At 53.5% G+C, this 16,064-nt stretch overlaps 1 protein-coding gene, 1 long non-coding RNA gene and 1 other non-coding gene across 5 annotated transcripts in view; 2 read left to right on the forward strand and 1 right to left on the reverse strand.

The window, feature by feature from the left end:
* The window catches only part of LOC113883329, an 11,951-nt gene extending 5,065 nt beyond the window's left edge, over positions 1-6,886 (forward strand). The window contains exons 2-4 of the long non-coding RNA XR_003508625.1: positions 6,142-6,236; positions 6,469-6,589; positions 6,675-6,886. This is a non-coding gene — a long non-coding RNA (uncharacterized LOC113883329). The remainder of the gene's footprint in view (positions 1-6,141; positions 6,237-6,468; positions 6,590-6,674) is intronic.
* Positions 3,915-3,994, forward strand: TRNAQ-UUG. Its single transcript is given in 2 exon segments — positions 3,915-3,951; positions 3,960-3,994. It is a non-coding gene; the product is annotated as a tRNA-Gln (tRNA).
* ABHD11 (abhydrolase domain containing 11) lies at positions 6,841-9,428 on the reverse strand. 3 transcript variants are annotated; one of them, XM_027526969.1, is made up of 6 exons: positions 9,124-9,428; positions 8,814-8,949; positions 7,958-8,131; positions 7,640-7,810; positions 7,359-7,540; positions 6,841-7,130 (listed from the first exon to the last, which is right to left on the reverse strand). In XM_027526969.1, exons 1-6 carry the CDS (start codon positions 9,237-9,239, stop codon positions 6,998-7,000), a joined length of 912 nt encoding a protein of 303 aa, XP_027382770.1. In that variant the 5' UTR covers positions 9,240-9,428; the 3' UTR covers positions 6,841-6,997. The 3 variants fall into 3 exon arrangements, with proteins under 3 accessions (XP_027382770.1, XP_027382771.1, XP_027382769.1); XM_027526970.1 differs by lacking the exon at positions 7,958-8,131 and having other exon boundaries at positions 9,124-9,306; XM_027526968.1 differs by having other exon boundaries at positions 8,814-9,303.
* Between the last annotated feature and the right edge of the window lie 6,636 nt (positions 9,429-16,064).

The raw sequence follows: 16,064 nt of genomic DNA on the forward strand, positions 1-16,064 counted from the left end.
ATTGTACTGTTTGGATATAGTGTGTGTTAGGTGTCTGTCCCCTCGTTGGATGGGGACACCTAAAGGAAAGGAGGGGTTTCCCAGGGGGTGCTAGTGGTAAAGAACCTGCCTGCCAATGCAGGAGATATGAGACTCGGGTTTGATCCCTGGGTTGGAAAGATCCGCTGGAGGAGGGTATGGCAACCCACTCCAGGATTCTTGCCTGGAGAATCCCATGGACAGAGGAGCCTGGTCGGCTACAGTCCGTGGGGTCACAAAGAGTGGGACACGACTGTGCAATTCAGCAGCACAAGGGAAGGAACTGGGTCAGGCTCCTGTTGATTCCCCAGGAATGGCACAGAAAGTGTGTTTGCGGAGTAAGCGATAAACATTGGCACGTGTGGATGAGCTGTGTTCCTGTAAAGGAGCAGGGACAGGTTGGGCATCTGGAAGCCCTCTAAGCCCAGGCACAGTTTGGGGTTTCCATTTTACAGGCTGGGAGGGAGCAGGTGGCGGTCCTTGCCCACCAGATGGCTGATATTGGCAACTGCTGCCACCTGCTGGGCAAAGCCGGTGTTGCCTCGGCCATGCCCTTGCCTTGGAGCACCTGTGTGCCCAGGTTGGGATGAAGACAATCATCACCTGTCCTCCAGACTGGTGGGAGAGACACCCTGACCATAACAAGACAATGATGGGGAAGTCTAGGGGCTGTTGGGGTCAGGAGGAGGAATGGAGGCAGTTTATATAGGATTTGGGAGCAGAACTGTTCTTGGGGCCAACTTGTGGGGGCTGCAGAGCAGGAAGAGGCAGCTGACCCAGGCTCCATGGCTGGGGGAAGTGTGTGTGTGTGTGTGTGTGTGTGTGTGTGGTCAATGTTCTCCATTGTGGCTTTTCTGCTGCTTTCTGGCAGGATTTCTCCTTCTTTCTCCTCTCCTGGGTAGTCTGGCCCCGGCCCATTGTTGTACAAAGTGCTGGCCATTGTGTAAGCCTCACCCTTACTGTGACCCTATCAGGGACGCCCTCCTTAGTTTCAATTCACAGACGAGACGATGAGGCTCAGAGAGGTAAACGCACAGCAGGCATTGAGGGTTAGGTGACATGGTTTCTAAGCCACCTAGCCCTTGCAAACCCAAGCTGTTTTGACCACCAAGCCTGGCCCTGCCCAGCAGGCAGCTCTCCTTCTTCTTCCAAGCTCCAGACTCCCAGCCCACCGTCAACCTGTAACCATCTTCCAGTTCAGTCTTGAGGCTTGGGCTCAGCCATGCTGGGGGTGCAGTGGAGGAGGGAGACTCAGGGAGTAGGCAGCTGGGGAAGGAGTCTCACTGCTCAGCACGTGATACTGGAGGTAGGGTGGGTGATGGAATTGACAATATGCTTGAATACATTGCCCTCCTTTTCCCAACAAGATATTTTTAAAAAAGGAATTTGGCCCACTATTCTAATTAAAACATTTAGGGATGCAGATGAAACACGTAACTCCCTGGTTATGATATTTAGTGAAAACATTTCATATTTAAAGTTATTTTTTTTCAAATTGTAAGATTTTAAAGCACATATTTTTAAGAATAACTTTATTTCAAAGGCAATTCTTTTCCATGCTCACGGTTTGTGAAAGTTGATGTAAACCCTTCACTTGCATTTGTGCTGCTCATTGGCATCTGCCATGAGCCATACCCAGCCCCTCGTTTGACTTCCCCCATACAGTTTTCTCGAATGTATCATCTTCACTTGTGTGTGGAAATACAGACCTTTTGAATTCATAAATGATGCTGTTGCTGGAAAAATTATTATTCCAAGTCATGAGAATGGCTATTTTTCATCTAAGTGATAGGTTAATATTTGCAGTTTCCCTAGGGTCCATGGACAGAGGAGCCTGGTGGGCTGCAGTCCATGGGGTCTCGAAGAGTTGGACACAACTGAGCGACTTCACTTTCACTTTTCACTTTCATGCATTGGAGAAGGAAATGGCAACCCACTCCAGTGTTCTTGCCTGGAGAATCCCAGGGACAGAGGAGCCTAGTGGGCTGCTGTCTATGGGGTCGCACTGAGTCGGACACGACTGAAGTGACTTAGCAGCAGCAGCAGGGTAGCACAGAATTACATAAACTAGCAGTCTCCTAGTCTTTTCTTATTCTCCTTCTCTTTCTTCACAGAACTTCTTACCATCTGGTGTACTTTTTGTTTATCATCTGTCTCCCTTCACTAGAACGTGAGCTCGGGAGGCCAGGGAACTTTGTCTGTCTTCCTGCTTTCCATCACCGGGAAACAGCCTGAAGCAATAGTAGGTGCTCAGTAAATACCTGTGGAATGAATGAATATAAGGCTCTTAGAGGGCCTTCCCTGGTGGTCCAGTGGTTAGGTCTTGTCTTCCAGTGCAGTGGGCGTGGGTTTTATCCCTGGTTAGGGAACTAAGATCCCACATATAGTGAAGCACCACCTCCCCCCCCCGACCCCGGAAAAAAAATCTCTTAGAAATGTCTGATAGCCCAATGGCAGCCAGGGCCATGTATGCAGATAGGATTGGGGTGGGGTGAGAAGGCAGCTCTGCTGGACCCAACCCCTTGAAAGGAGGGCATTTAAGTCAGGGGCAGCCTGTTGTCTCAGGGGATTACCTATATATAGGATTAGCTACATACATTGAACAAATTACAAGAATGTATTGAAGACAACTGGGGAAAAGGGAGTAAAAATCTGGAAAGGGGGAAAGCTATGATGAACCCAGTGCCACTGGACTGGAACGTAATGTCTGAATGACCACTATCTTTCAATACCTGGAAGTTGTATTTGTTTGGGTTTTCGGAGAACCAAAACCAATATGATAAATATAGAGAAAGAAATTTTATTATGAGGAATTGACTCATGCCATTATGGAGGCTGAGAAGTCTCACAGTCTGCTGTCTGCAAGCTGGAGACTTGGAAAGCGGGGTGCTGGAGTTCCAGACTGAGAAAAAAGGCCTGAGAAGGGGCAGTGCCCTGGTGGTGCAAGTACCAGCCCAAGGGCAGGAGAAGACCAAGATCTCAGCTCAACAGGCTGGAAGAGAGAATTTAGCCTTTCCTCTGGCTTTTTGTTCTATTCAGGCCCTCAATGGGTTGGATGATTCCTGTCCATCTTGGGGAGGGCCACCGTTTTATTCAGGCCACCAAGTCAAATGCTAATCTCTTCTGGAAACACCCTCACTGACACACCCGGAAGTAATGTTTAACCAGATAACTGGGCATCCAGTGACTCAGTCCTAAGTTGACACACAAAATTAACTCTCACACAGATGAAGGAACAGAGGTATAAATGTGCATGTTTATGTGTGTATGGAGAATGTGAGTCTACTGAGTGGGCCTGGCAGGAGACGTTACCTTAACTGCATTGAGCACAACTAACACCCACATCTTGGTTTCTAAATACTATTCACCACCAAAAAGAAATAGGTATTCTTGCCAAAATGGATAATTCTAGGGCTGGGGGCAGGGAAAAATAAGGTGAACCTGGAATATCTTCTTGAGCCAGAAAGAATGGAAGATTCCAAAGAAGGATGTGACACATTAAAATGAAGAGGTCAGTAAGGGGTACCCACTGACCAGTTCTGGACAATATGAGCATCAAAATAAATGATAAGAATGTGTTATAGCCTACTGAATATATTAGAATATCACAAGTCCACCTGACATAAGTAAAATGAATAAATGGGGTGAAGTAAAAGTTCTTCTTTATATTAATAATAGAAGGCCAACTAATAAATGCGGAAGAAATTATTAAACTGGAAAACTCCATTTGCAAGCCATTGTATTAATTCAGACAAGATACATCAATGGATGCTGAAACCTATGATCATAAAATACCTCATTTTCTCAATACTAATTATGATCAAATGATCAATATTACCAGCACCACCAGTCATGGTTCCAAATGATACTGGATGTAAGAACACAGCATCGGGAATTCCCTGGTGGTCCAGTGGTTAGGACTTGGCACTTTGGCGCTTTCACTGCCATGGCTTGGGTTCAATCCCCGTTCAGGGAACTAAGATCCCACAGGCTCCGCGGTGCAGCAAAACAAAAAAACCCACAGCATCTTTTTTTTGTGATATTTCTGCCCAAAATGTGTAACAGTTGTTTAAATGTGCGGGAGGAACGAAGAAACCCATATCAAAGAACAGGCCAGTCTACAAAATAACTTCCCTGTAATCTTCAAACATGCCAAGGTCAAAATTCAAAGAAAGGTTGCAAAGTTGTTCTAGATTGAGGGAGAGAGATGTGACAACTGGGAGCAAGGGTTTTACACTAGATTTTTTTTTTTTTTTTTTTTTACCCTAAAAGGAATTTTTTTTTGGGGGGGGGGGGCATTACAGTTTGAAATTGTTTCAAAGAAAAAAGTTAAAATAAACGTCATGAATTTTAGCCTGGCATGAATGTTAGCCCTTCTGGCTGACTCCGGCTGGCCTTCAGGACTCATTTTCAGACAAGCTCCTGTGGAATCCCCATGACTGGATGTGAGGGCCCTCTGTGCTCCCCCTGTGCCTGGGCTCTCTAACACCCTTCTCTGATAATACCCAGAGTTCCGAGAGCAGGGGTCCTGTCTGGATCATGACAGAGTAGCCTCCTCCGGAAATACACTGAATGCAAACTTCCACAAAAGGGGTGTTTAGGGGTACAGCTCAGTTCTACCTCTTCACTGGGGTTCAGTCAAAGAAACTGGGATGTCTGGCTGTTGGAGGTGCACCTGGCTGAGTGGGACCCACGGACCATCAGGAGTCATGTCTGCAGGGAGCTTCCTAGTGGGGATCTTGGAAGAAGGATATACTGTTTAGAGCAGGACCGAGGGTCTAATGTCCAAGGTGGACATGTGCTGCAGAGGTCTCTCAAAGGGGAAGCCCTTTTATATCTTTGATGTCACCTGGGCACTCAGCGGTTGCAGCTAGGAAGGTGTGGGATACTGAGATTCCGAGACCTCCCCCTCCCCACCCACGCTCCAGGATCAGAATGTGGGGAGTATTCGGGGGATAATGAGCAATAATGTAGGAATACTGGAGGATATTTCTAGGGAGGATGGATGTTCAAGATGTTAGAATTTTTTTTTTTTTGCTATGCAACTTGTGGGATTTTAGTTCTCTGACAAGAGATTGAACCTAAGCCCCTGGCAGTGAGAGCATGGAGCCCTAACCACTAGACTGCCTGGGAATCCCCAAATGGGAACTGTTTTTGCTAAGATGTTAGGAGAAGTTTGCCTAGTTAGACCTATTTCCCTTCTGGTTCTGGTTATATGGATGATGCCGTTCATTCAGGGTTCCAGGATGCCAGCTCTGCAGGATAGGGGGGTGGGGCACCAGTCTCAGCACTGGAGCCAGCTGGGCTCTGTCCCTCCTTTCTCATCTGGCTTCCCAGGTGGCTCAGTGGTGAAGAATCTGCCTGTCAATGAAGGAGCTGCAGGAGACGTGGGTTTGATCCCCGGATCAGGAAGATCCCCTGGAGGAGGAAATGGCAACCCACTCCATTATTCTTCCCTGGAGAATCCCATGGACAGAGGAGCCTGGGTGCTGCAGTCCACAGGGTCACAGAGTCTGACAGGACTTAAGTCACTGAGCACAGGCTCTCACGCTCCTTTCTCATTTCCTGATATGAGTGGAGCGCCCCCTTGAGGTGCAGGGCACGAATGACTGGGCAAGGAAGGGGCTGAGAAAACTGGGTCTGGCCAGAGGGTTCCAGGAGGGGAGACAAGGGCACGGCCAGCCGGCCGGGGGTGGGGCCTGACAGGGAGTGCCCGGACAGGAAGCAAGGGCAAAGGGCCATGTCCTCCGCCTGCCCCACCCCGCTGACAAGAGTCCCAGTCGCCAGGCCACCCTCTCAGTCTGGGGCCCTCGAGGGGTAAGTTGTCCTTCGGAAGCCACTTCGCCCCTTTCGTGGGGATCGGATAAGAATGCCTTTCCTCCCTGGGGGTCCAAACACCCAGCCCCTCTGCTCCCTGTTAGGTGGAAAGAGGGGGGCCACACCTACTATCCCCTCAGCAGGAAGCAGAGACTAGGGCACTGGCAGGCAGGTGCAAAGTGTCTCAGACCCTTCCCCTCCTGACATCGGCATCAGGATCAAGGTCAGGGCGGAAGGGCCACGTGGGGCACCTCATCCAGGCAAGACCCAGAAACCCCTGTTCCCTCCTCTGTCGCCCGACTGCAGAGCCAGGAATCCCAAGCAGCTGGAGCACTGGGGGACACCCAGACAGAGCCTTTGCTGGACCAGGTCCTCCGGGAGCGAGATGACGCTATCGCCAAGTGAGAGGCAGCTGCTTGCGGGGGTTGGGAGGGCGGTGGATGGCTCCCCATCGAGGCTCTGTCCTGCCAGGAGGGGAAGCGGGGAAGTCGGGCATTCCTGGGAGGAAAGCTGCATAGATACTTGTACGAATACTGTCCCAAGGCAGGGGGCTGTGGCCACACTGGTCCACCCCCAGGGCCCAGAATCATGTCTGCAGGGCCTGAGCCTCAGGCTGCTCTCTGCCCCCATCAGGAAGCGGGCCGTGGAGGCTGAGCTGGACACCTGCAGAGCCAAGCTGCGTGCTGTGGAGGCCCAACTGCTGGAAGTTCTGGAGGAGAAGCTGAGACTGAGGCAGGAGGTGGAGGCCTGGGAGGTAAGGTGGGTGTGCCGGCCGGGCCTGGGAGGCAGGGCCAGACAAGCACAGGCCTGGCCCCTGACCCTGCTCTCCTGGCCCCCAGGAGGACATGCAATGGCTGGTGAGGCAGCAGGTTGAGAGTCAGCTGCAGAGAGAGTCCTGGGGCGCTCCGGGAGCCCCCGCGGACCCTGGAACTGCCAGGACCCCCTGGATCCGATTCCCCCTGAGTCGGTGGGGACGCTGGCGGTGAGAAAGCTCAGCCCAAGACCTTGGGAGGAGTGTCTTTATTCATTAAAGTTTGAGGTCTGACCCCTTCTGAATCCTCATGCCCTTGGAGTGCCCACCTGAGTGCTTCTGTACAGAAACAAGGAGCAGGATACAGAGCCTTGACGCCTGGGGTTTCACGTCCCCTCTGGCCAGCAACCCTTAGGCCAGGAAGCTTTGGACTGCCGCCATGAAGTCCTGTGGGCGGTCGCTATGGACCCAGTGGCCAGCGTTCGGCACAGTCTGCATCTGGGCCCGAGGAAACAGCCGCCTAATCTCAGGGTAGTGGCTGGGACTGAACACCAGAGAGAAGGCAGCCGAGAAGGGATGACAGGAGGAAAGTGGAGAGAGAAGGAGGGACACAGAGGCCAAGCGGGGAAAGAGGGAGAACCACGTGAGTCTATGTGCCCAGTGGTGTTTCCGGTTTTCAGGCACCCCTTACCCACACCCCAGCCCTCCCCAAGGCAGGCTGAGGGGCTGGGTAAGTCGGGTATGCCCGTCCCTACCACCCAGCCTGGCTTACAGCAGGAATTGAGAGTTTCCACCCCGGAGGAAGAGGGTTGGCCCAGAGTAGGTTTCTTGTCGTGCGGGGAAGTCCAAGATCTTGTCCAAGTGCTGGGCCAAGGCGTCCAAGTTCAGCCTCCACACGAAGCGCCCGTCCACCTCCACCAGGTTGGTGAGCAGCAACTGCCGAATGCTCGCGCTCTGTGGGGGTCCCGCAGTTGCGGGGTGGGAGGTTCTGTGTGAGGCCTGGGGCTGCCACTCTTCCTCTGCCCACACCACGCAGGGGCTTGCGTGCATTACCTGGATAACAGAGCGGAGCCTTTCATCAGCCAGTTTTCGGGCGCCGGAAAGGGACGCCTCATTCGCCATGTCCACGGCCCTCATGGCTGCAATGTAGTTTGGAAAGTTCGAGCTGGATGTGGTCTCCACTTGGCTGATGTCCACGGCAATCAGGCGCTCCACCAGCTCTGGCTGCGGGAGAGAAGCAGACTGGGTACCTTAGGGCAGGTTCCTGGATCTGGAACTCGGCCATCCAAGGCTCGCTGGAGTTCCAGGCTGCCTGCTGAGCACTCAGGGTCGACAACAGATAGGAGGAAGCCCTGGAGAGAGACGGCTCACCCTCTGAAGTGCCAGCAGCATGGCGGTCCTGCCTCCCATGCTGTGGCCAATGAGGACGCAGGGCACCAGGCCCAGGTGGGGTAGGAGGTCTTGCAGATCCTTGCTCATGGCCTCGTAGCTCATGTCTGGGCTGTGGGAGCTCTCACCATGGTTCCGAGCATCCACTGTCAGCACCTGGGGAAGCGGGAGGTGGGGAGCAGCGCTAGCATCCAGTCAGGGCAGAGCCAAAAGCCTGGCAGATCTGCAGGCTGAGGGAGGTGGAGAGCCCGGGGTGGGGGAGATCCAGAAGGGGGAAAGGGCCCGGATGGTGAGAAGACCCCCGTTCTCAGACCTTGGTGGCCCAGATGAAGAACCGGAGCCACTGTGCCAGAAGGCCCAAGGAGTGTGACCACATCTCCAGACATTTGGCCTAGCTGGCTGGCAGCTACAGAGAAAGCAGACAGCAAGAACTGGCAACAGCTGGAGCACAGCAGGGCGGGCAGCTGCAGGAGGTGGAAAGCCCGTCATCCCCTGGTGAACAAGCAGGGTCTGGCCCCCTTAGCGGGCAGGATGTTGGTGCCTAGGTATCTGAGAGCAGAGGCTAAGTCAGGGTGGATCACACAGACGGAGATCTATAATACGAATGAAGGACTGGGTGGGTGAAAGCACCAGGGAATGAATGGGGTTCGTCGTGGGCCTGGGTCTGCCCTGGGGCCTCCAACCTCAGAAGGTCAATCTCTTCTTTGATTTCTTATCAGAGAGACCCGCCGCTCCCAAGCGTTAGGGACAGAGAAGCTGGCCACACCTCGGCCTCCTCTAGGGCCCCGCCCACCCAGACCCCACCTCCCTCAGGGCCCCGCCGACTCCAGAAGCTCACCCTCCGGCCTGTCTGCTGAGCCAGGGTCTTGGCGACGAAGTTAAAGTTGGTTTTGCTGCCGAAGAGCCCATGCAGAAAGACAAGCGCGGGGCTAGCTGCCTCGCCGTCCAGAAGCTTGTAGGAAAGCCGCACCGGTCTGGCGGGAGGAACGAGGGTGGGAGAAGTGTCTGAGCCAGCAGGGGAAGCGAGTGGCCTGGGAGAGGGAGGGCCCAAGCGGAGGAAGCGGAGCCAACTGGGACAAACTCGGGGGGGCGGGGGGTCGCGGGGGGAGGAGCGAGGGACGGCCTCCCAGCGGACGCCCTTGACTGACCTCGGCTCGGTGCCGCCTTGACTGCTGCTGGGTGCGATAGGCAGTCTGGAGAAGCTCGAATTGGAGAGGCCGATCCCCCTATAGGGGGCCGTCCAAGCACGCGTCCAGCGGAGCATCTCCAGGATCTGCTACCCGGCGCGCACCTCGTGCTGTCCCCTTGGCTCCGCCTCGCTCAGGGCCTCGCCCAATTCCGGCCGGAGCTCCGGCTTCTCCCCGCCCCCTAGCGCGGAGCGCCCCGCCTTCGCTCACGTCTCCTTACGTAATCCCGGAAACATGTCTCTCTTCTAGGCTCCGCCCCTTTCGCCCATACGTAACCCTGCGGGTGCCACGCCCACAGGCGAGAGCCCCGCCCCTGGCCACGCTCCGGGCGGAGCCACCCAACACCCTGACCCCGCCACGCTGAGCTCCCTCTCGGCTCCTCCCAAGTGGAGAACCTATGCCGGGAATCAGAGCTTTCGTTTTGGAGTCTGGTCTCGGTCGCTCAGGATGTAGTCACGGGGTTTGGGCTTGAACTCTGGTCGCGGGGCAGATCCTTGGCAATCCGCTGAAGTCCGGCCTGGCCCTGCTGCGGCCTGCTCCTCTGCCCTCTAGCGCCGGCTTGGGTAGATGCGGTATTTTCTGTGCGGCGGGCGGCGGCCGGAGTGGCTCCCCTCGCCGAGACGCCAGCTTGGAGGCGCCGTGCTCCACTGCCGCGGGCCCAGGCAGGCCGGAAGGAGCAGAACAACTCTCACTAATCTTGAAGTCGACTCTAGAAGGAGCTCGGAGAGACTCTGGAGGTCGTCTCCAACCTTCCCGCCTCCCCGCCCTTTACAGATGGGGAAACCGAGGCAAATAACTTTTACAAGCAGTAGAACCGGAATCTCTGGTCTTCGAGTCAAGGTGGGAGGCCAGTTGTTTGTACTAGAGAGGGCATTTGCTTAGTGCACTGAGCTGTATTGGGTTCAGCTGTGCTCACCACGCCCCCCATTTATCAGCAGAGAAATAATAAATAATCCTCCCACCCGCTCAGCACATCGTGCAGGGATGTCACCCCCTTTTTGGAACCCTGACGGGCTGCCATGTTCTCTTCCTTGTCTGGGCTAATGTGGCAGTGGCGACGTCTCAGGTCTCAGCTGGCTTCCGCAGCAGTAGAGCCTTCAGCAGTTACAAGAGTAGCTGCTCTTTCTAAGGCATTCTTCTGCTCAGAAACCATCAGGGGAGGGACTTCCTTGGTGGGCCAGTGGCTAAGACTGTGCTCCCAATGCAGAGGCCTGGGTTTGACACCTGGTTAGGGAACATGCTGCAACAAAGATTCTGCATGGGCTTCCCTGGTGGCTCAGTGGTGGAGAATCTCTGCCTGCGATGCAATAGATGCCAGTCTTATCCCTGGTCTGGGAAGATCCCACATTTTACGGAGTAACTGGTCCCCTGCGCTGTAACTATTGAGCCTGTGTCCTAGAGCCCAGGAGCTGCAACAAGAGAAGCCACCACAATGAGAAGCCCTTGAATTGCAACAAAGTGTAGCCCCCACTCGCTGCAACTAGAGAAAAGCCCGTGCAACAACGAAGACCCAGCACAGCCAAAAACAAGCAAATGAAATTATATATATATATATATGATCCTGCATGCTGAAACGAGGATTAAAGATCCTGCATGCTAAGACCAAAGACAGCCAAACAAATAAAATAGCTTATCTGTTTAAAAACAAACAAACATCAAGGGGAATTCCCTGGTGGTCCAGTGGTTAGGACTCTGCGTTCTCACTGGTGAGGGTCCTGAGTCAATTTCTGTTGGGGAACTAAGATCCTATAAGGCATGTGGTGCAGACCAACCAGGCACCCCTAAAGACTACACTACACACCTCCCTTCAGGTCCTTACCCTGAAGGAGGAAACAGACAGAACAGGCTCCATCTTGAAAGCAGGACTTCATCTTGGGCCGGGCTGTGGACTTTGAGCTCTACGCCCAGTATCTATGGAAATGACATACCAACTGGAAAACCAGGCACCCCGGATGGAAGAACCCCAGGGCTCATACCTAGACTCTCCATTGCCTAAAAGAATACCCTAATTATCTGTGTAACCAAATAGAATCATAAGTTCTATTATGCTTATTGGGGTATGACCACAGGCCTATTGATAATTGTCCACTGTTAACTACCCAGACTTAAGGCATATGAATCGTGGGTTAACTTTGTATCTTTCTCTTCCTTTGTTCAGACTAGTTTCAGGGAAATTGGGGACGTGGGTTTGGGCACGTACACTTAGGGTATATAAGGTTTTCACAAAAACTGGTTGGGGTCCTTGGCTAAGAGGAGACTCTGCCTTGGGCCCGCCGGTGTAATAAACTTCACTCCACTATCTGCATTGTCCTTCTGAGTGAGTTTGTTTCCTGGAACCCGTGGCTACAAAAACCCCTGCTACTTCCCACTGGGGAGCTGTGTTGTTCTTCAGTCACTCAGTCTTGTCTGACTCTGCGACCCTGTGGACTGCAGCACACCAGGCTTCTCTGTCCTTCACCATCTCCCGGAACTTGCTCAAACTCATGTCCATTGGGTTGGTGATGCTGTCCAACCATCTCGTCCTCTGTCATCCCCTTCTCCTGCTTTCAGTGCTGTACCACCATCCAAATAGCCAGTTGGCCATCCTCCACATCTTTTAAGGTCCAGGATAACTGCCACCTTTTTCTCAAACCTCTCCAGATTTACCCAGTTGAAACTAATCTCTTCCACCCCACGTTCTCAAAGCATTTGTCAAGAGTCCGACCTTCTATATGTCCACCATAGGCTGGATGTTCCTGGAAGCCCCTGGTCATGTTTTGTTCATCTGGTGCAAAGAGCAATAGTAATTTTACTTAATGATCATGGAGAGAGTCAGGCACCAGCTGAGGCTTAGGTGTCAGTTCAGCTGGTGGCTGGGTCACTCCTTCAAGGACATGGTACCTGGGCCAGCCAGGGTTACACTGGCTTCTCCCCTACCTCCTTAGGACAAGCCTGATGGAGTCAGTACAGTTACAAGCATCCTAATTACATGGCATCATCAATGCCTTGCCTAATAAAGTGGCCCCCATCTTGAGCCAGCTGGTGATAGGCCGGAGTTTTGTTCTAATCTGGGGAGGGCTCTGAGGTCACTGGGGACTCTAAACACACCAGGTGGTGTAATCATTTGTTGCCAGCATAGTCATTAGGGGAGTGAGGAAAACATCTGAGCACTGGAGAGGGGGTTGGCCTAAGGTCTGGGAGGGGTCCTTGGAGGAGAATGGGCAGGATGTTTTTCTAGAATTGGTGGGTAAATGGGAAGGGGGTTGACCTCATGTTAGTGATTCAGAAGCGTAACATTTCAAAGGTGGTTTCAAGTGAGTCCCCACCCCACCCCAGCCTGCTGTCTAACTGGGTAACCTGAACCTGGCCCTCAGCCCTTGACCATCTGCCTCCGGCTGGAGCCCTGGGTCTAGGGGCAGAAGCAGTCTTGAGATGTTTCTGAGTTCTGGGCCCCAGCTGTATCACGTGGCTGGTTAGGGCCTGGCTGGCTGGCAAGCAGAAAAACCAGTTGGCTTGAGGTTTTCACTTGAACACTCCAGAAAAAGCTGTGGGGCCAGGAGAGGGGTTTTTGCTACCTCGGAGGGACTCTGCTGATAGGGTGTTGGGGAGGGGTCCACCTGAGGGCTGCCCACCCCGCCCTTCCAGCATGTCAGGAATGGGCCAGTGGACTCGCTGGCGGTTGGTGAGGGTCTCCCTCTTGGGGAAAGTGGCAAGCCCCTGATATACTGAGGCTGATGAAAGGGAAGAAGCGGGGTACAGAACGAGGATGCTCTATGTCTGCGATGGCTTTCCACTTCCGCATCTCTGTTCCAGTGGTCCAACCTCCCTGGGAAGGGGGAGGGTGTTAGCACCCTCATTTTCCTGCTGAGAGAACGGAGACGCGGGGGGTGAAGTGACCCAGCTGCAGTCACACAGTCCCCGCTTGGCCCAGCCCGAAGTCCTTCCCGGGTTGTGACTCCCAGTCAGTGCTCCGGGGATTTCGTCACCACCCATCTGGCTGGGGACGGAGAGCCAGGGGGGTGGGGCCTGCAGCGGCAGGGACACTGAGGTGTTGAATGGGTTAAGACAGGGAGGCGGCGGGTGTCCCTTAACCGCACCTGGCCCAGTATCGGTCACGTGGCCGGGGTTTCACCTGCCCCGCTGAGCAGGGACAATCAAGCTGCTTGTTTTGCGATTGATCACCATGGTGACAGGAGTGTGCCTGGGGAGGTCACCAGGGCAAATTCCTGCCCCCCCCACAACTGCCCCATAGGGTAGGGGTGTCAGTCAGTCAGGCTGGGGTCGCTGAGGCTCCTGAGAGACCCCTTACGGTTTCCCCTGGGTCTGCCCCAGTGGGTGGCCCCGCTCACCCTGTGACACCCGTCTGGCCTCTTCCCACAACACTCCCCATTCTCAACCCAGCTTCTCTCTTCCTAGATTTTGAGCCCGGGGGTATTAAATTGCCAAGACTTTGTCTTGTTTAATCCACACAGGAGCAGTAGTAATCCCCTATGCCTCCGCCCCACCACACACACACTCAGGGAACACTTTGAGAACGTTTGCTCCTGCCTGCCTTCATTCAACAATCGACAGATATTCCTGGAGCCTCACGCCTTTATAGACACAGGCACCGTTCTAGAGATGGGGCAGCGGGGTGGGGGCTCGGGGGCGGGGGGCGGGGTTTCCTCAGTGGCTCAGGCAGTCAAAAAACATCTGCCTGCAATGCAGGAGAACAGGGTTTGATCCCTGGGCTGGGAAGATCCCCTGGAGAAGGGCATGGCAACCCATTCCAGTATTCTGGCCTGGAGAATTCCACGGACAGAGGAGCCTGGCAGGTTACAGTCCGTGGGGTCACAAACAGCTGGACACGACTGAGCATCTAACACCTTTCTGAAGACAGCCAGTGAACCGAACAACAGACTAATGAGCCACACCACAGCGGATGTGTGTTAGTGAGAGCTTCCCTGGTGGCTCCGTGATAAAGAACCCACCTGCAATGCAGGAGACCCAGGTTCAATTCCAGGGTCGGGAAGATCCCCTGAAGAAGGAAATGGCAACCCACTCCAGCATTCCGGCCTGGGAAATCCTGTGGACAGAGGAGCCTGGCCGACTACAGTCCATGGGATCGCAGAGTTGGACAGGACTGAGCGACTGACACCCACCCCTGGTTTGTTATTTCTTTTCTTTGGAGCAGATGGCGAGGAGACTCCTGGGGACCTGTGCAGAGGAAAGAGACTGCACGTTATCATCCTCCAGTCCTGCTGTCCAGAACACCTCTGGGGACACTTTCTGCCACCTCCAGGCCTGACCTGTGAGTCCTCCCCTCTAAGCTTCCCGCCGGCCCCCAGCTCCTCGTCTCCTGCTTTCACCTACTGGCTCCTTGCTCCAGAACCCCCGACAGGCCCTGCTCCAGAACCCCCGACAGGCCCTGCTAACTTTTGTCAACATTTTTCCTACCTCACGTGCACACTGTACTCCCAGTAACAGCCTCATCACACACACAGATTCTTAAAGTAGGTCGAGTGAGGACACCTCCTCTTTTGAGGGTGGAGGAGTCTGTGTTTTGAAATCAGCAGCCTACACTCCCCTACACTCCCCTTGAGAAACAACAGCCAGCATAACGCACATGAGCCTCCTCTGCCTGCATTTTGGAGCTTTCATTTCATTTTGGAGCCTTCTGTGCCAGGCACTGCAGATGCAGGGGAGAACTCCGATCCACTCACACACCTGACGGTGGGGAAGACATGAACGGATGTGTGATCACACGCCCAGTAAATATGCAAAGGAGAGGGAGCGCATCAAACCGAAGAATGTGACTGGCCCTGCAGAAGTAACGCTTGGATGGAGATAAGAAGGAGTGGGACTCAGTCAGGACTGCTCAAAGGACTCAGTAACTTCGGTGAGGAGGTTACAGTGGAGGAGGATGTTCCAGAAGTGGGGACTCCATGTGCAATTGCAAAGCCGTCCTGTTTCTCAAGATTGAATCAGGACTCATTCCTGATGCCTCCTTCCTTACCTCCCCCACCCCGAAGCAGTCCCTCACCTACTTCTGCTGATTTTTATCTCCCAGATATCTCTGAGATCCATTGGCTTCTGTCCATCTCCAGAGCCCCATCACTCCCCTCCATCACTGTCACCTTCTCACTGGACTTGTCCATTTCAGTCTCCATAGTCATTTCCCTACACAGTAGGAAGCTTGATCTCTCCAAACACATATTTCTGTGTTAATCCAGTTTTTTTCCCCCTATTTTTTTGTGCTCTGGGTTCTGTGTTCAATGCTCCTGGGGATACATATGGCAAATGTTCAGTTGCCCAGTGGTGTCTGACTCTTTGTGACCCCATGGACCACAGCACACCAGGCTTCTCTATCCTTCACCATCTCCTGGAATTTGCTCAAACTTATGTGCATTGAGTCAGTGATGCCATCCAACCATCTCATCCTCTGTTGCCCCCTTCTCCTGCTCCTTTCAATCTTTCCCAGCATCAGGGTCTCGGAATAATAGAAAAGCTGGTCTCTGTGTTTCAAAAGCTGAAGTCCAGAGGGGAAGAAGATGCCTCAGTAGTGTTAACTATCTTGGCCAAGAATGCCAAGGGGGGTCTGCCACTTACCTCTTAGCAGGGTCCCCAGAAAGAAGTGGCTCAGGGGTTTACTAGGCAGGCAAGACCATAGGCAGCTTGCAAAATCATTCTCAGCTCTGACCCCAAAGCAGACACAGTGCAAACCACAGGACCAAAAGGGTCAGGGGGACAAGATGGTGATGTTTTAGCAGGGATCACTGTTGCCTGAGGTCTGGATACTGTCCAGCCTGGCCGCCCTCCCAGCCTCCTCCCTCATCTACCTGCTTCTCCACATGTGTGTGCTTGCTAAGTAGCTTCAGTCATGGCCAACTGTTTGTGATCCTATGAACTATAGCCCACCAGGCTCCTCTATCCATGGGATTCTT

Source organism: Bos indicus x Bos taurus, chromosome 25 (assembly GCF_003369695.1).
Source record: "Bos indicus x Bos taurus breed Angus x Brahman F1 hybrid chromosome 25, Bos_hybrid_MaternalHap_v2.0, whole genome shotgun sequence".
NCBI classification, from domain to species: Eukaryota; Metazoa; Chordata; class Mammalia; order Artiodactyla; family Bovidae; genus Bos; species Bos indicus x Bos taurus.

Bases quoted from the DNA above. Each gene is read 5' to 3' on its own strand.
- ABHD11 (XM_027526968.1), bottom strand. From the start codon at position 9,239: ATGCTCCGCTGGACGCGTGCTTGGACGGCCCCCTATAGGGGGATCGGC. The intron at 8,132-8,813 runs GTGAGCTTCTGG...CCGCTTCCCCAG, and splicing joins CTCAGCAGACAGGCCGGAGG to GTGCTGACAGTGGATGCTCG. The intron at 7,811-7,957 runs GTGAGCCGTCTC...TCTCTCCCGCAG, and splicing joins TGCTGCTGGCACTTCAGAGG to CCAGAGCTGGTGGAGCGCCT.